The following is a 19028-nucleotide window of genomic DNA, read 5'->3' on the forward strand; positions in this document are numbered from 1 at the left end:
TTGAAATAAACTCTTTTTTACTCATATAACTAATCTACACAAATTTAATGTTAATTTACTAAACACCGTGATTAAACTTTTATAATTTAAAACTAAAATTTATCAACCACTATTTTTACTTATATTCATGGTTGACCTTACTTAAAATTAGAAGCTACAACAATAGCCTTAAATTGCTATAATTTCAAAACCAACGTTACACGTGCGAGTCACGCGATACACACCGAAGGTAATATATATTTCTGGTCCAAAATGCCCTTTTTAGAGAACTACTAAACTGGCAAATCCTTGAACATTGAAGGATAATATTTTGGTCATTTGTCATTATAGTGGACTTTTCATCACCTTGATCGCTGGACTCCCGAGAAAATCAATTTATTATTATAACTTTTTTTATTATTTTTTCCCCTTTTTATAAAAATAACATAAGTTTTGTTTTTGTCTGACGGTCCCATGGCAAGCGAAATGCACCTTACAAAAGTAAACCCCCTCACCGGTCTCCACCTAGTTTTGAATATATTTGGATTTCGTCACAGCGCCAACTCCCTATTATCATCACCCACTATCTTCGTCACTGCCCAATCACCTCCCTACACGTGTCACTCATCCTCCCACCACCCTCTTCCCTTTTTTTCCACTTACGTGGGATCCCTCGCCCTTCATTTCATCAGAATCTTTACCCGCATTCCCAATCGTCCGATCTCTCTCATCGCCACCACTTCCGAGATGTCGCCGTTTCTCCGATCCCGGTGCTCGGACGCCTCGCCCCACCACCCTACAGTTCCTCTCTAAAGTCAAATTTCTTTTGTTTTTTCCTTTGAATTTCTCTCTTTCTTTTAAGGGAGAATGATTTGATTTGTTGTCTTTACTGGTAGACTCGAATTGCAAAAGTAAATTTGTGAGGAATTTGGAATCGAGGTTGAGAATTTTGAAAGTTATTGTCCTCGTCATGCCGGACGTCTGAATTTGCGTTTTCGATTGTTTGCTTCGGAAATTCTCGGCGTTGCGATGACCGATCAAGTCACTTGAGCTCTCACTGATGTTGTGGAAGCAAGGAAGCAAAGAATGTTTTCTGAGCTTCCGAGTCTGCGAGACCGTGCATACTCTATTTGATTATTTCGGATATTCGTTTTTCTTGACCTGTGGGAGGTATTGATCTGGCGCCAATCAAGTTTGTTAAAGGTATGTCGTCGAAGGTTGTGTATGAAGGTTGGATGGTGCGGTATGGCCGGCGGAAGATCGGCAGGTCCTTCATTCACATGCGGTATTTCGTGCTTGAATCTCGGTTGCTTGCGTATTATAAGAAGAAGCCCCAGGATAATCAAGTAGGTGTTGTGTGATTTAAGTTCAGGTTTTTCATTTTTTGGTGTTGTATTTTGTATTTCGAGTGAAGTTGTAGCATCTTCGTACAAGATATAACTATGCACGGAGGGCTAAATTGCGTCAAATGCATGTGTAATTTCTATCTGCATTCTTACGGTTTTCTTTTTCGATCGAAATGAATTTCTTACGTGCCAGTTTTTTCTGATCTTTCGACTCAGGTTCCAATTAAGACCATGCTAATAGATGGAAACTGTAGAGTGGAGGATCGTGGCTTGAAGACGCACCATGGACATGTCAGTTGTTCTTTCTACTTCTATTTTTCTTTCTTTAGCAATGTGTTGTCTTGTGATTGCGAGGATGAAAGCTATTTATTTGCTTAATCTGAAGCAAACAGTCTATTTAAGACTTCGAATGCAGCCAACTTATCTGTTATACTTCAGTTAATTACTGTTGCAACAAGTAGCTTCTACTGCAAGGAGGATTGCTGCAACCGAGGACTAAATATCTTCGTTGTTTTTGTTTCATATTTTCTTGTGGGAGGAGGTTGGAATTGTTTGTAGTTTGGCCTCCTCGTTACTATTGTATAGTGGATTTGTTCATAACTCAGGATCATGATGATCACTGATCAGAAAGTCCACAGTGCCACCAAAAGAGAGAGTGAAAGAGAGCATCTATGTGATTCATTAACCTTTTGCCACTGGTTGAGGTTCCTGTTCGTGTGTTTTTAACTCTTTTACACATATTTTTCAAATGCATTTTCAATTCTAATTAATTATTTAAGGCAGTGTATGTGGCCTATAATAGTCTCCTTGTTTCTTGGTGAATGAAGCCAAGATATGGTCACCTCTTCTTATTGTCGGTATGGCCCGGCAGTTCAGTTTGATCTTTTGGGCTTGTAGAGTCAGAAAATTCCGGGATATAATAATTTTTCCTTAGAAGTAGATATATAACCACTCTAGTCCATGAGAGTATGTCTCAACTTTTTTTCTTGTTTCTAAATGCTTGTATACTCTCACAGACTTTTTTTTCTTCTTGTTTCTAAATGCTTGTTTTCTTTCTTTCCTTTCTTTTTCATAGTATATTTCATTGTTCGACTAGATGTTCTTGCACATAATTATGCCTTCTGAGTTCCAATTTTCAATTACTAACATTCTTAAGCTTGTTGGCTGAGTTCATGACAAATATGTGTATTTCATATCAGATCATCAACCATTAGGATTGTCATTTCATGCATCTTACTTTTGTATTTCATATAATGTGAATAATTGTGCTAACACTCATTAATTGTGTATTACTTTAATGACCTATTTCAATTCCCATTTCTGATGTTGTAGATGGTTTACGTCCTGTCTGTGTACAACAAGAAAGAGAAGTACCATCGAATCACGGTTTGTCCTACTTCCAATCACTTACTTGATTGATCAAGATTGTATGATTTATGCACATCTTCCTATCTTAACATTGATAATACATATGAATTGATTAAGCTACTGGTTTTCTCGATATTTTATTTTATATGGTCATCAATTTTCTTCAATTATTAATTGACACTTTGTAGATAGGGGATGGGGTGGTATATCATGAATAAATTTTCCATGTTGCACTGTATTTTGGCCTTCCTGTCTTCTATGTTTTTCACAGTTTGTTCTTTACATGATGATGAGGAAATTATGTTGGACTGGACATACTATGGGATGCCCTGATCAATAATAGAAACCCTGATTGGTGCACTTATTTCAGTCAGCATTTGCTTTGCAGATGGCGGCCTTCAATATCCAAGAAGCATTACTCTGGAAGGAGAAAATAGAGCTTGTCATTGATATGGTAGTTCTCAAATTTCCTTATTTGTTTTCCAACATTAACTCCAATTGGAGTGTGAGTACCTTTGTAAGTTCATGGTCATAGTCTTTGGCTTTTTGAATAAAAAATTGATTATTTCCCGTATAAAAAATTATTAATGATGGAGAACGTATTAGTATTGAACAGTTATTCCCCTCATGTTAGAATAATATCCTCCTACATTGTTTTCTATCATGTCTTGGATATTACCTTCAGCCATAACAGTTTGGAGTATGTTGAAAGCCAAACGACACTATCTATTGCTCATTTTATTTTAGTTTTTATAATGGGTTCTGTCTCTTTTGGGCATTGGTTTTCTTCATATCTACCATTTGCCCCTTGATTAAACATGCATGCTTGTTTCTTTGATTACTACATCTCATGAATTGATGAAATTAATCTCCTTTGCATGTGGAAATGTCAGCACCAAGGCTCACAAGTTTCGAATGGGAACAAATTTGTATCTTTTGAATACAAATCTGGGATGGATAATGGGAGGACTGCTTCCTCCTCAGATCACGAAAGTCAGTGAGTACATTTTCCCTTGATTTGTATCTAAATATCCTGTAAAACGACTTACCTGGAGGTGCTGTAATTAGGGTACTTATGTCCGGTACTTACAGCATTCATCCCTTGATTTTGTATCTAAACTTGTACTCTGCTTTTATATTTTCTACTACATTTTTTTACTTAACAAGGATTGGTTGATTATTCTTTTTATAAAATGTTTCTCTCGCCCTTTCAAAACATATTACCAGGTATATGTCTATTTTCTGCTCAATGCACATTTTTGTTAGACATAACTTTATCTCTGTAACATTAACAGGATCAGTGCACAGGAGGATGATGATGATGCTCATCCAAATTTACTGCGAAGGACAACCATTGGAAATGGTTTGTAAATTATGATTTTCCTTCTCACCTTTCTTCTTTCTTGTAACTCATTTTAAAATTTATTACCACATAATGTATGGCAGGACCTCCAGATTCAGTATTTGACTGGACGAGGGAAATAGGATCAGATTTTTCAAATCAAAATGCCAATAGTCAAGCTTTTTCACGGAAGTATTGGCGTCTAGTTCAGTGCCAAAATGGTCAGCTATTTATATTATTTTCTTTATCTTTGTTCAAGCCTGTATAACAAAGGATAGAATAATAGAAGCGTTGCTTGGAGAACTGCATACGTAATTTTGTGTTTGTGGTGGTTTTCTCAATCTGGTTATTTGCAGGACTTCGCATCTTTGAAGAGCTTGTGGAGGTTGACTACCTTGTAAGTTTTTTCTTGTTGTTTACACACATGAATAGGTCTTGTCATCGATAAGTGTAGTGTAAACAATCGCGTATAAATTCTCTTTGTAGCCGAGGAGCTATAGTAGGGCAATGAAAGCTGTTGGTGTAGTGGAGGCTACTTGTGAGGAAATCTTTGAGCTTGTCATGAGCATGGATGGAACACGGTTTGAGTAGGTGTTTCCCTTGTCAATCTGAGACACCTTTAGACTTAGTTTAGTTTATTTTTATTATTACATTTTTTATTGATATTCGTTTAAAATTGATTATAATTGAAATAATTTTGTATCTAACAAAACACTATGCAGAAGAAATGGTATTCAGATTTCAGATGCTAATTACATTTTAGCATGATATGTAATTAGGGCCCATGCAGACAAGATCTTTTAATCACATTTTCACTCGATGCAATAGGAACTAGAGGATTAAATTAGAAATTGCGGAATAGTTATACAAGACAATACTAAAGTAACCCACGTAATTCTAGGGACTTAGATACATCCCTTGAATTAATTCAAGCCCAAACAACTAAAGTGGTTCACTCACTCCTTCTCACTCAATCTATAAACCACCTTTTACTAACGAACACTCTTTCTACATCATGAACATTAGAGATCTATAAACCATCTTTTACTAACAAACTTTTTAGTTAATGATTATTATGCCCTTGATACCCTAATAATATTTTTAAAAATATTATGCTAATAGTATTCCAAACGTATTCCATTATTGTAATATGTGTCAGAAAATTGTAGGTTAGCTTCCTTGAGTACAACCCAGCAATTTTGGGCAAGGAAAATGCCATATTGGACTTCCTTCAGTGCACCATTACTTATTCATGCCTTTGAAACATTAATATCAAGACCCATAAGTAGTTATTTTTTCTGAATAATCATTGCAACATTAGTTGTGATTATATTCCTGAATTGCGATTTCCTGTGGCCTATTTCAAATGTTTGCGTTTCTCTCAGTTTTATTTATGTATTTATTAGGTGGGACTGCAGTTTCCAGTATGGTAGCTTGGTTGAAGAGGTGGATGGACATACGGCAATACTCTACCATAGGCTACAGCTAGACTGGTTTCCAATGTAATGTGCCTTTACAAAAAATGATTTCTGCGTTTCCATATATCAGAAAAAAGCTGCTACCTATTTCTCAATTTTGCGTACAAAATTTCACATGCATAATTACAATCGCATGTTACTTAATCAAGGTGGAATTTTGATAACAGGCACATTTAAATACTCGATAATAACTATTTACAATGTGATTTCTATTTATTTGGGTGCTACTTTATTATTCTTTCTTTTTATCACTATCTACCACCTAAGTGTCTTCTGTTACTTCGTTATTTTCTTGTATGCTTCTCAAATAAGTCTGATGCCTATATGGAACATCTTCAAATACTTTTTGCCAAAGCTGATCAAATGTGTTACATATGGATTAAAATAAGTGTCATATGATGAAAAAGCGAATTTACAAAAATAGATTTTCAATCAAGGAAATATTCGGTATTTTGTAAGGTACCTAGATAAGTATACAAGTATGATATTAGTAAGGGGTATAAGGGTAATTAGATAGGAAGTTAGTTACTGAATATTGCTATAAATAGGAGTGGGAGTGGGAGTGGGAGGAAGGAGTGAATAATTTTGTGGCAATTTCCTAATTGGGAATTTGGGAGAGAATTCTCAACCCTCTAGAATGTGCTGAGGTATATTGTAATTTATTTATTGATATTGCAATATAATTCTATCTTTTAATTGTCTTCTTTGTTCTTTGTGTTCTTGAGTTCTCTTGTTAGGAGGTATCCTAACATATTTCTGGTTATTTTCAATCAATTTTGCTCGCAACATTTCATGTTCATGAAAATTGTTTCAGAGCATTTCTTTTGGTTTTGGATTTTTTAAAACATAAAAGATTATATATATATATCCATGTATTTTCTTTTTAAACCCAAGAACCAATTAGATTAGGGTTTGGATGAACACTGTCAGAGGTGGCCTGCCATCAATTACCATTTCTTAGATTCTAGAATTTTTGGTAATTTCTCTGCATTATATGGCCTTTTCTGTCTTATGAGAGTAACCGTTTTTATTATCATATGTTGGGAGTGGTGCAAAGTTCCCTCTCTTGGTCCTCCTTTTCCTATTGTCAATTTCCCATACTGTTACAGGTTTGTATGGCCCCGTGACCTCTGCTATGTGCGCTATTGGCGTCGAAATGATGATGGAAATTATGGTTAGTGTTTTGATGATCAACTCTCGTTTGTTGTTCCAACTGGTGATAAATTACTTTCCTTTTCCTCTTGGTGTCATGCAGTGGTATTATTTCGCTCAAGGGAGCATGAGAACTGTGGTCCACAACCAGGGTATGTGCGGGCCCATATTGAGAGTGAGTTATCAAACATTTTCATTTAGGACTGAAATTTTGAGGAATAGAGCTATTTGATAATGAATTTATACATGCCATCTCAAGTGCCTCTTTGTATTTCTCCTGATTTTCTTAGGTGGAGGATTCAACATTTCACCTCTGAAACCTCGAAATGGGAGGCCTAGAACTCAGGTGCAGCATCTCATGCAAATTGATCTAAAAGGATGGGGCGTGGGCTATTTGTCATCGTTTCAGCAACATTGTCTCTTGCAAATGCTAAATAGTGTTGCTGGTAGGTTGTTCTTCTAGCTCTTGCCACACACAAGGAATTTGTGAAGTTGCATTATTACAACTTCGATGTTTAGAGTTTGTGCAGCTGTCATGTGCTGAATTGTTTCTCTCTTCTTTTTGAAAGTTTTCTAAGAGAAGGAAAATAGCAGAATTAAAAGGAAGAGGGAAATAAAGGATGAAGAAATGAGATTATGTGCTATGATTTGGTGACGACTTTGGATTTTAATAAAACAGTTGTTCCTTTTTTACTTTATGGTTGGGACTGGGGATAATCGTGCTTTTCTGGCTATAATCTGGTGCATTTGGGGGAAAAAATCAACATAACTTTAAAAACAAGACGGATTACTGAAGTATTTTATACCTAGCTGAAAGTTCATCTTATGTCCTTGTTATGGTGTCTTTTTGTAGCTGGTTTGGTGATAATCTGCTGCTTTGTGTTTTTATACAATTGCCTTTTTCTTGCTGTATGTAATGATTGGGAGGGGTTTTTATCAGGATTTGAGGCCTTTCTTCTAGTAGTGAGCTTGTTTTTTTTTGGATATCCATGTATTCTGTCATTTTTTTTCAATGAAAGACTATTTAATTCTTTTATAAAAAGGACCGTATGTTTCTTTTTGCTCATATATATTGTACTAGAAGGTGATTATTATATAATGCAGTGGGGTTTGCAAATTCTAATTTCCATCATGTTCGTAAAGCTTCTTGGCATTATCATAGCAAATTTATGTGAAATTGTAGTGCTAATTAATGCTGTATTTCTTTATGGAGATCATGAAGTTATTGCTTTTTCTATTGTTTTCCTTCCTATGATAGGGCTGCGCGAATGGTTTGCACAAACAGATGAAAGAACTGCTCCTCCAAGAATACCAGTTATGGTAAATATGGCTTCAGCTACAGTTTCATCACAGAAGAGCCTGAAAGTCCAGGGGTCCAGCGTTCATGCTAGCTCTTCTATTGACCAAATGAATGCTGCAAATAGAAATTCTGTGATGTTGGATGAATACTCTGATGAAGATGAAGAATATCAAATACCTGAGTGTGAACAAGAGGTACAAGTTGCTGTGATTTTCATCATCGCTTTCTTTTTCTAATATTTAAATAATAATAACTGTTTTCTTTTATTATTGTAATTATAAGCACATTTTCCACCGTATAACAACTGTTTAAAATTTTAGGTGTACCCAAATGAGCAGGAGAACGATATCAAGAGAGCAGGTAAATTTTTATATACTCTAGTATTCTTATGATATTTGGGATAAATAGTTGCTTAGTAGTGCTGATTTTGTGTAATATGTTTGATGATATAAGCCTTGGAAGAAGAATCAATAGATCGAATTGATTTATCCAGTTTCTCGGGAAATATAAGGTATGATGATCGTGATGGTTCTCGAGACTGTTGGAGAATTTCTGATGGGAACAATTTCAGAGTTCGTAGTAAGACCTTTTGTTTCGATAAGACTAAGGTAATTTATACTTTTTCTGTTGTTTACGGATATTCTTCTGAATCTGTTTCCATTTCCTAACAGACTTCAGAGAACACTTATGTCTGTGCTTAATGTTGTGTTTAAAGATTCCAGCTGGGAAGCATTTAATGGATCTGGTTGCTGTAGATTGGCTGAAGGACACAAAAAGAATGGACCACGTTGCTAGGCGTCAAGGCTGTGCAGCTCAAGTAAGTTCTTAGTTGTAATTGAGTAGTTGAGAGTCAAGTCATGTGAGTTTTGTTTGTTGGAAGCTACAAGTTTGTCAATGGTCCTTTGTAAACCTACCAAACTATATAAATCTATCTTTTAGGCGATAACACTAATTTTTACAGCTCACAAATTAAAAAAAGGGCCATGTCAACTCAAGCTTCAACCTATTTATTTGAACCATCCAAGCGCATAGTATTCCAATTCAATCTCTAGGTTATATTATACAAACCATGGTTTTCCCGTCTTCTATGCGCTGCCCTCTCCATGATTATACAGTAAGCCAAGGGAACTAGATACACCATCATCACTCGACCTTTTCGTATTTTCAGTTAAATGGACATGAAAGTTCTTCATTACTTCTATTTTTGTTTAATGTTTGTTGGGTTCAACTTTCCATGCATGTTTATTTCTTTAGGTCGCTTCAGAAAAAGGTCTTTTCTCTATCGTCATGAATGTGCAAGTAAGTTCTCTGTTTCATTTGAATTCAAAGAAAGGATCCTTTCAGGAAAAAAAATTGAATTATAAAAGGAAACTGCATTTACTGTACTCTGAGTTCTGATGGTCGCGAGATAATGCTATTTGTTCAGGTACCTGGTTCGACACACTACAGCATGATATTTTATTTTGTGACGAAGGAACTCATTCCTGGATCTCTTTTGCAACGTTTTGTTGATGGCGATGATGAATTTCGCAACAGTAGGTTAAAACTCATTCCATCAGTTCCCAAGGTAATATATCTCCAGATTCTAGTCGATCTTCATTAAAGAATGCTTAGGTCCAAAATTTTCATAATTTTCCCCAATGTTGTATTTGAATGTTTTATAATGGATTCTCTTAATTAAAAAAAATATGAAATGTGATGCAGGGTTCATGGATTGTTCGTCAAAGTGTTGGAAGTAATCCATGCTTATTGGGAAAAGCAGTCGATTGCAACTATATTCGAGGGCCCAAATATTTAGAAGTACAAAACCCATGACTCTTCAACTTTCCATTGGTTTTGGCTAAGAACAAGAACAGATTCATCAATTTATTCAATCAATAGAGAAGATTCTCGTGTTCGATCTCACAAGCATTGTGATATTTATAAGTGATCTTTGTTTGTGCAGGTCGACGTTGATATCGGCTCTTCAACAGTTGCTAATGGAGTTTTGGGTCTCGTCATTGGTGTAATTACGACATTGGTGGTTGACATGGCTTTCCTTATACAGGTTTGTCTTCAATCTTTGTAAAGGTTCTAGTCTTGTTGATGAAGAAGCAATGTCGTTTCTTTTGCATGATAAGTTGAAAGTTTTCTAAAGTACGTTTGGTTATTGCTTAGAATGATCTTTTGTTAAAACGGGTCTTTTGTTAACGTTCTTCTTCGTCTTCTTCTTCTATTTTTTATTTTTTATTTTTATTTTTTTATTAAAAAATAAAACCAAACATGTGTTTGATTGTTAAAAATGTCTATTACTGATTTTTTTTTATCTGCCGTGCAATGATTTGAAAATAAATATTTTTTGGATTAAAATACAATTTTGGTCCTTTTATTATGGAATTTATTCATTTTTAATCCATGTATTTTTAAATATCTAATTTTAATCCTTGCATTTTCTATAAATATAAATTTAGTCCCTCAAAGTTAATTTTTATGGAAATTGATTAAACAATCATAATAATTTTCTTGCAAAGAAACACAATATGTGAATATGATTTGAAAATTTAAGATTTATTGAAAGTATAATGATTAAAATTGGACATTAAAAAGTATAGGGTCCAAAAATCAAAATATGTCATTATATTCATATTTATAAAATTTTAGTGTGAGATAAAATTTTTGAGAGGGAGATGTTTATGGAGATAGAGAGATCTGTTAGATCGGAAAATGAGTCAGAGAAGGGGGGACCACAAATTTTGAGGAGATGTTTATCGTCACACAGAGAAACATAGGAGGGAGATACTATAGAGAAACCAATTTTAGGGAGAAAAGTTAAAAATGAAATGTGATAGAGAGAGATAAAGTTGGATTTTGGGGGAAAAAAATTGGCCCATACTTTTGGAGAATATTTTAATGTAATTTCAAAATGATTAAAATCAACTTGATTTTACACTTTTAAACACGATTTGTATACCGTCCAAATTAATTTTGAAGGTTTAATGGCATGTTTGGAGATCATTCTTAAATGTTTTTAAAATCATTAGAGAAATGTTTTTAATCATTTAAAATCAGTTTTAATAACATAAAACATGTGTAAGATTAAATATTAAATTGATTTTGAGTGATTAAGTATGTGTTTTAAAAGTACTAAAAATGTGTTTCATAGTGATGTTGAAGATGATGAGTAATTTTAATCATTTAAAGATCACTTCTAAACATATACTAAATCTGTATTTTGAAGCAATTTTCTATCATTTCATCATCATTCTCAATTATGGTTTTAAAATTTACCCACGAGTTTTCTTGCCAAATGACCCTAGGTCATTCCTTCTAGAGTTTTTAAATGGTCATGTCTCTCAACTTGACTACAAAACAACCGCATCCTAGCTCATATCTATTAGAAATAAATAAATATATAAAATATTATATATTGTAATTACTAAAAACATTTATTTGTTTTCGAAATGCAGGCAAATACAACAGAAGAATTACCAGAGCGATTACTTGGAGCAGTGCGAGTGTCTCACATTCAGCTCTCCTCTGCCGTACCCGCTAACTTGGACCCTTATCCATCTGATTGAATTTACGCCCTATTATTTTTCTTCTTCCTTCTTTCTTCTTCACACTCATTTCTCCACCCTATTGCTTTCTTCTCTGCCCCCACAACCTCCACTTATAGGCGTTGTTTCATATATATATATTTTTTCATATATGTTAAAAAAAAAGTGGCAAATAGAAAAAAAATAGCTAGTGGCTGCTCTATCTTCTATTACCTTTCTAGATAAGGATGGGCGTTTTACTTTTTAGGAACTAGAGTCAGTTTGGTTCGTTACACACAAAGGGAGAGAAGCTAGCAAGAAGAATGCAGGGGAAAAAAAACCTATTGGTGTGAATTTACAGTGAGCGAATAGCATTTTTCTTTCCTTTTTTTTACCCCTTAATATTGAAGATGGTCATATTTATGCTTATTCTGTCCCTGAAAAGGGACAATTATTCAGTTCGGGTGAAGGAAAGAAGAGGGGGTTACAATTATTAATACTGGTGAAAGTGAGAGAAGTTTGAGCTGAATGAAGAGGTGAAAAAAAAAAAAAAAAGCTTGACGTTCGGTGTATCAGGTGGTGTTTTTTCATTGCCCTCGAAGCTCTAGTATTGCCTGTAAGAACTTTTATCTACTTTCTTTCTTTTCTTTTTCTTTTTCTCTCTCTCTCTCTCTCTCTCTCTCTCTCTCTCTCTCTCTCTCTCTTTTTTTGGCTGCATTTCATGGAGGGAAATTGGATTTTTAGCAATATGGAACAAATAATCTTGGAACATTTCGTGGATTTGTAATTATGTTTTATAGTATATGAAGTTTAATTTGATTTTCATTCTAATGTTTACATTTTGATCGAATTTGAATGAATAAGAGATTAGTCGTAAAGTACGGATCAAAATAATAGGCCTTTAGATAATGTCTAACAAGTGCTTGGACTTCCAATTTTATGTTTGGTAGGGCTTTTGATGTATTCTAATTTCAAGGCCAATGAATCAGTTAACTTTAAATTCTTTAATATGTTAGGGGTTGATTAAACAGTAAATTAACTTTACGGGATTTATTGAACACTTATAAGGTTTGGAGATCTATTGCAATTAGGTATGAATTTGAAAGTGTAGAAACCTATTGAACATTTTTTTTTTATGTTTAAGGTTCTATTAGATAAATTCAGAAGTTCAGTAACTAAGCTTGTTTTTAACCTATCTTTTTTATTGGTCTTTTGGAAAATAGGTAGTGGAAAACACATCGAAGGCAGGTGAATTTGGTCTTGAAGTCGGTGAAAAAAAGGGTTTTAAACTATGTCTATTATTAGCCATTTCTTCAATTTTATGGACGCCAAATATTTGATGGGAATATACAGATTGTGTTGATGTAGCATTTACCAGAAAATACTTTGATGCTAAGGAACAAAGGATCCTCTCTTCCCATGACAATGGACGGTAATATAGACTAATAAAAACCTACAAAATAAAAAAATAAAATAAAATAAAAAAAGAATAGTAATAAATTGCTGATGCAATTAATTCAAATATATATATTAGAATGAGCATAGATCAACTGTAATTGTCATATACTAATACTCTAATTTTGAGAGTATTAGAAGTTTCCATTTTAATTAGGTGCAATTAAGGTCAAGTTGATGATTGTAAATTGAAACTTTTGTGCTTGTTTAACTTTTTCTTGCTTTCTATTTTTAAAGATCGTACGACATTTTACATGTCTGCTAAATGCCCATATTAGACTGTTTTAGGAAATCACAGGAAATGGTGAAAACTAAAAACACGTGTAGTTTTTGTTTTTGCAATTTATCTTAAGATTTTGATAGTGTTAATAGTAATAAACCAGAGAAATAATAAGTTTTAGGTTTAAATCCTATTTTGGTCCTTAAACTTTGAATCTTGTTCTATTTTGGTAACTCTAAAAAATGACCATTTTAGTCCCTGAATTTTTAAAAAGTGATTATTTTGGTTCTTACTATTAAGATTTTATTAACTCTTTGATGAAATTGCGTCTACCATGTTGAGCAAAATAAAGGTGAAGTAAAATGCTAATAACTAACGCGACAAAGTCAAACTCTTGAACGCAAAATGTTTTTTGAATTCTATAGAAAATTGCTTTATCATCTAATTCAAAATTCAAACCCAATATTTTTTAGCGTGATTGACTTATTTGGAAGTCTGATCATAAAAAATTATAAGATATTTCATTATTTTATTTAAAAGCTAACAAATTTTTAATAGCAGGGACCAACGTAAGCACTTTTTAAAAATTTAGAGATTAGAATAGGCGTTTTTAAAAGTTTCGAGATCAAAATAGAACAAACTAGTATAATTGAGTTTAAACGTAAGTTTTACAAGCTTAATTAATTTCTAAAAATAGGGAACAAAAAAGAAAAGTTAATGGAATGTGGATAAGATTTTGTGAATAGGAGTTGATTAGTGGAGTAGTTTAAACCTAAGTTTTACAAGCTTAATTAATTTCTAAAAATAGAGAACAAAAAAGAAAAGTTAATAGAATGTGGATAAGATTTTGTGAAGTAGGAGTTGATTAGTGGAGTAGTTACGTACCCCTTAAGATGAAGGAAGAATGTTTAAAGCAACTTCCTTGAGAGAAGGCATGTCTTCTTGCTGATGCACGCAGACGAATTTGTTCCTCACTTTCCTAAGTACTTTCCAAGGACCTGGGTAACACCTAGGTTAACGTAACAAACCAGAAAAGAGAAATGAACGTCGATTTGAAAATTAAGTTTATAAATATTATTTTAATCCATACAAATGTCTATATTTTGTTATTCATTTTCTAATCAAATTTTAAAAAAATTCAGCCAAATTTTAAAATTAGAAAAAATAGTTTATTAAGCGGGAAAAGCAAAACTAAGGTCCCAATTAGTAAGGTTTTTTATTTTTAGTTTTTGAAAATTAAGCTTATAAATATTTAGTCCACCTCTAAATTTCTTGTTTTTTATCTACATTTTACCAATATTTTCAAAAATCAAGTGAAATTTTGAAAAACAAAAAAAGTAGATTTTAGAAACTTATTTTATTTTTCGGCTTGGACTAAAAATTCAATTTTTTCACTTTAAAAAAGATGCAAATTACAGTAAGAAATTTAGGAGAAAAAATGAACTTCATTTTCAAAAAGAAAAATAAAAAAGGTTTTAATAAAGTCGTATTATTATGGAAGAATCATGGGAATGGCAGGATTTAAAAGTGAAATGTGAAACCTGAAAAGAACTCCTCCTTTCTGCCCCTTGAAGTTGTGAATGTAATATACAGTCTCCATCTTGGGGAAGAGAGTCTTCATCAGTGCCGCCAGCTTTGGGTAGAAAAATGGCGGATAGTCTTTCACCTATTAAGGTGCACATTCATATAATAAAGACAATGATAATATAATAAAAAATAATAGTTTAAATAGTCTTGTCGATCATGACAAAGCTATTGTTACTTCAACCTAATGTCCGATCTTTCCTTTTTGTGCTGTTATTCTAAAAAAACAAAAATAAATGAATAAATAAATAAATACAAATGTTGAAGTAAGATGAAAATATTCATCATATAACAATTACAGTACGGTGAAAAACCTAATTTTTCATTAAAAATAAGTATTTTTTTTTCCATGTAATGAGTTAAATCTTTATAAATTATAAATGCATTTGGTTCTAAAATACTAGTAATATATATATTTTATGTTAGGACTAAATCCTTATAAATTAAGACAATACATCGACTAAATTTGTTACAAATTAAAGTTAAAGATGCTAAATCGTTACGGACTAAAATTACTTTAAAAAACGTTGAAAGACCAAAAGTATTTTTAATAAATGGAAAATGAAATGATTCATTTATATGTGAGAACATATTGACGTTGCAAATACTATAGAAATTTAATCATATAAACTTTTAAAAGTGATGCGGGCTGTACCCTACTTTTACTTTGTTAGTTTTTTACTCCCAAGAAGGTAGTTACCTAAATGTAAATGTAATATAAATAATTATAATATTTGACAATGACTTAAATTCATAAAACCATACTAATTAGTAATTAGTAAAAGATAATATTCATGGTTCCAAGTGTCTACACTATTAGTCCCTTAATTTTCGGTCTAATTAGTCGTGCAAATTTTAGAAAATTGCTATTAAAGAACTAGACACAAAAATGAAAGTTTCAAAGTTAATAAACTAATTAAACACAAAATAATTTTAAGATCTCTTAAACGCTAGCCTACAGCTGCATTTTAACCTATTTTTAGTTAGAAATTTTTTACCGTATCAAATGGGGATCCCATACCCTCTCTTCGTTGAATAATAAAAATGTTGATAAAAGGATACAGCCGGATCTAATGCGGTCGAGCTCTCCGTTAAATATTATGAGTTTCCGTGTAGTGTTTTGGACAGCTTCCTTGTAAAGCTCTTCAACCACAAGCATTTCTGTAATGTAATGGAAAAATAAATTTGTAATCTAAGCTCAGTTAATTATTCAGACTCCATTTGATAACAATTTTTTTAAAAAAAATTATGCCTATGATCATTATTTTTACCTCCAAATTTCTCATTTGTTATCTACTTTTCATTCAGGGTTAATCAAGCCAAAATTTGAGAACTAAAAAAAAAGTTGTTTTCAAAAAGTTGTTTTTATTTTTTGAATTTGGTTAAGAATTACTTGAAAAATTGCAAATCATTGTAAAAAATGTAGATGAAACAAATCAAATGGTTATAAAATGGGACCTTAATTTTGAGTTATTTAGATAAAAGATGGAAAAGAAACAAAGGAAGGCTTCACTAACCATTGACATTGAAATATGGATATGCAACAAGAAAAAGCTCATCTTCTGGTTTCACACGGTCAGCCATTTTCACTTTCTCAACAAAACCAAAATCCTCAAAAAATGATGGTTTTGTGAGGTAGTCCAACTTGAATGAGACTCCTTCAAATGCTGTGTTTCTTGCGAATTTAACTTCGTTGGCCTCTGGAAAGAACTAAATATGTTTCCCTTACTACAACTAACAGTCTAGAATGTGAAAAGAGCTTTTATATGGTCAGAAAAGAGAAAAAAGGAACATCAGACAGCAAGCATATTACAATTAAAAAAGAAAAACATGATTGTTAACACAAAAAGGGTGCCAGTTATACTACATTTCCTCGTTCAAATGTCCTAACATGAGGATATATCAGAGGGAAAACATGTGATTAATCGTGAAGAAAACTAAGAAGATTCTGCTAAATATAGTATGACCACAAGAGAAATTTTTTGTACTGATATCAAAAGGAAAAAAAGGATAAGTAATTCAACAAGACCGTCATAAGGTTGCATCATAATAACAGTTGGATGTAGATTTAAAATTTTGTTTGCCTCCTAATAACCACGGAATATAAATTTTAAAAACTTCTCTCATACACATGGCATAAAAATGCTGGCCACATTGTGGTAGCTTCGCTGAATAATTTCTCGAAAAAAAGTGATAAATCGTGGTAGGTATTATGGTCTTTATATAGAGAAATTTTAGAAAGAAATATATAAAAGACTGAAGAAGATTTCACCTCCCTCCCATTGATAAATTCTACAGCATAAATAAAGGCAAGCATTTTATTTTAATTTGTAAGAAAATAGAAGGATAATGCAGTAGGACATTACTACTCTGGTCCGAGTGGCTTTCAGTGGATCTATGAAGCAGTCACAAAATTGTCGAATCAATTGCATACTCTCAGTCATTTCATTTCCTCCTTCGCCATCACCTGATTGATACATAAGGTTATACGGTCTGTAACAGGCAGAACAAGTTACTAGAGAGGCCTGGGAACAATTTGAGATGATAACGCAATTGAAATGCAACAAATCAAGAAGAGGAAAGAACCTGGAACTGATTCAAGTCCAGCAGTTGGAAATTCAATTTCCTAAACCAGAATTATTTGGATCAGAAATTTCACACTATTTTATCAATCTATAAATGCTTCTCCCGATTCAACTAAAATCAAAATATACTCAAAACTAACCATCAACTGTTTGTTATCTCTTAAAGCCGCTTCAGTTGCTTTTTTCGCCTGTAGTTGTTTTTAAGACGAGATCCGAAAATAATAGTTACATCTCAAAGCTAAATGTAATGCGAAAAACAACAAAAAATGAAAACATGAAATGAAAAGCTCAGCGAAGTTCATTGAAGTAGCATACACAGCCGTGAAGTGATCGTAGAAATGACTACAAGAAGTAAAAAAGAAGCAAAAGAGACTCCAAAGACGAGATCCGAAAATTATACTGACATCTCAAAGCTAAATGCAATGTGAAAAACAAACACAAAAAAAATGAAATGAAAAGCTAAGAGAAGTTAATTGAAGTAGCTAACTGCTAAAATGACACAAAAAACATACACAGCAGAGAAGTTAAGAGAAGTTATCGTAGAAAAATGGTTACTAGAAGTAAAAAGAAAGAAACAAAAGAGATTGCAAAAGTGATTGAAACCATACCTGATTGAGAAGATCAGAATAATCGCGAGGAAATGGAACGTCCAAATCAGTTGAGGCATTGCTACTTTGACGATTACTCGAATTCGCCGAAACTCTGAGATTTCGGCGCGCCTTAAATTCGAACAATGAACTGAAAAGGAAACTCCGATGAGTTTTCCGGTGCGAAATCCTGAAACAAGCAAGCTAGAGATAGAAACAGAGAAAGAAAAGCTTAGAAAAAAGGATTTAGAAGTAAAGATTGAACAGAACGCCATGGAAAAAGAGAAAGGAAGTTGGCGAAATTACATTAGGAGAAGGAAGTGGAAGAATTGCAGTGGGAATGGCAGAAGAAGAAGCAAAATTCGCGTTGGAGAAATGCATTTTTGCTGAATCGGAACGAAGTATGAAGAATTTCGAAGTGAAAATGAAAAAGCAAAAGACAGAGAGAGAGAGAGAGAGAGAGAGAATATTGATAATTGATATTCTTTCCTCCAAACGAGAGGCCTGAATGGAATGGAATCAAACAAAACTTCCATTTCAGTTACATTTATAGTTAAATTGTAAATTTGTGAGAATTTAAAGTTTAATGTTATGGTTTTAAAAGTTAAGAATTTATTTATTTATTTATTTTGAAATGTAAGTTAGAATTTATTTTTATGGTTTGGTAAGATGTCATGAATAGTTGCTTCTTAAAAATTTTATAGATAATTTTTAGAGTTTATGAAATCGTAGAAATTAAATTCTAAATTTTTTCGAATTAGAGGGATCAAATTTACAATTTAACCTATATTTAGGTAAATAGATCTTCTTTAAAAATAGATAAATATATCTTTTGGTTTAGGGTATTTAAATATTTTTTCAATATTTTATTTAGTAGAACATTCTTCAGGGAGACAATCGACTTTTTGACTCAAAAAAGTGAGCGAATGTCGATCACTACCGAGTTTAACCTACTTTTGTGTCAAATTGTAAATTGGATATAAAATCTCAAATGCATTGTTTTTTTCCCCCTTTTGTGGCGTAATAATTTGATTCTAAAATAATTATATCTATGTATGAATCAATTCACACGCATTGATCCATTGGTTCTACCACCATAAATCTAAGATATTTGTAA

At 32.7% G+C, this 19028-nt stretch overlaps 2 protein-coding genes across 9 annotated transcripts; one reads left to right on the plus strand and one right to left on the minus strand.

Annotated features, from left to right (window-relative positions):
• The first annotated feature begins 651 nt into the window (after positions 1-651).
• On the plus strand, positions 652-12305 carry EDR2 (ENHANCED DISEASE RESISTANCE 2). Its single transcript, XM_039021237.2, has 22 exons — positions 652-1325; positions 1542-1616; positions 2658-2711; positions 3082-3147; positions 3587-3690; positions 3989-4056; positions 4140-4256; positions 4392-4432; positions 4522-4622; positions 5442-5537; positions 6623-6687; positions 6769-6840; positions 6956-7111; positions 7924-8159; positions 8286-8325; positions 8419-8573; positions 8681-8782; positions 9220-9264; positions 9392-9532; positions 9670-9765; positions 9911-10012; positions 11412-12305. Exons 1-22 carry the CDS (start codon positions 1185-1187, stop codon positions 11520-11522), a joined length of 2184 nt encoding a protein of 727 aa, XP_038877165.1. The 5' UTR covers positions 652-1184; the 3' UTR covers positions 11523-12305.
• A 457-nt stretch (positions 12306-12762) lies between these two features.
• On the minus strand, positions 12763-18436 carry LOC120069467 (LOW PSII ACCUMULATION protein (DUF1995)). Of its 8 annotated transcripts, none has more exons than XR_005479547.2 (10): positions 18218-18436; positions 17933-18115; positions 17465-17512; positions 17326-17365; positions 17106-17206; positions 16257-16449; positions 15802-15900; positions 14697-14814; positions 14041-14153; positions 12763-12933 (listed from the first exon to the last, which is right to left on the minus strand). XR_005479547.2 is itself a non-coding variant. In XM_039021239.2 (10 exons), exons 1-9 carry the CDS (start codon positions 18290-18292, stop codon positions 14044-14046), a joined length of 978 nt encoding a protein of 325 aa, XP_038877167.1. In that variant the 5' UTR covers positions 18293-18436; the 3' UTR covers positions 12763-12933; positions 14041-14043. The 8 variants fall into 8 exon arrangements, 4 of the variants coding, with proteins under 4 accessions (XP_038877167.1, XP_038877166.1, XP_090162866.1 ...); XR_005479546.2 differs by having other exon boundaries at positions 14697-14821; positions 15761-15900; XR_016524437.1 differs by having other exon boundaries at positions 14041-14164; positions 14697-14821; positions 15738-15900.
• Between the last annotated feature and the right edge of the window lie 592 nt (positions 18437-19028).

The sequence above is a fragment of the Benincasa hispida genome, chromosome 11, assembly GCF_027475165.1.
Source record: "Benincasa hispida cultivar pf3 chromosome 11, pf3_genome.v1.1, whole genome shotgun sequence".
In the NCBI taxonomy this organism is placed as follows: domain Eukaryota; kingdom Viridiplantae; phylum Streptophyta; class Magnoliopsida; order Cucurbitales; family Cucurbitaceae; genus Benincasa; species Benincasa hispida.

Excerpts from the sequence above, each read along its gene's own strand:
- EDR2 (XM_039021237.2), top strand. The coding sequence starts at position 1,185 with ATGTCGTCGAAGGTTGTGTATGAAGGTTGGATGGTGCGGTATGGCCGG. Across the intron at positions 4,257-4,391 it reads TCTAGTTCAGTGCCAAAATG|GACTTCGCATCTTTGAAGAG; the intron begins GTCAGCTATTTA and ends GGTTATTTGCAG. Across the intron at positions 6,841-6,955 it reads TGTGCGGGCCCATATTGAGA|GTGGAGGATTCAACATTTCA; the intron begins GTGAGTTATCAA and ends TGATTTTCTTAG.
- LOC120069467 (XM_039021238.2), bottom strand. The coding sequence starts at position 18,292 with ATGCATTTCTCCAACGCGAATTTTGCTTCTTCTTCTGCCATTCCCACT. Across the intron at positions 17,366-17,464 it reads GAGATAACAAACAGTTGATG|GAAATTGAATTTCCAACTGC; the intron begins GTTAGTTTTGAG and ends ATTCTGGTTTAG. Across the intron at positions 15,901-16,256 it reads TCCATATTTCAATGTCAATG|AAATGCTTGTGGTTGAAGAG; the intron begins GTTAGTGAAGCC and ends ATTACATTACAG.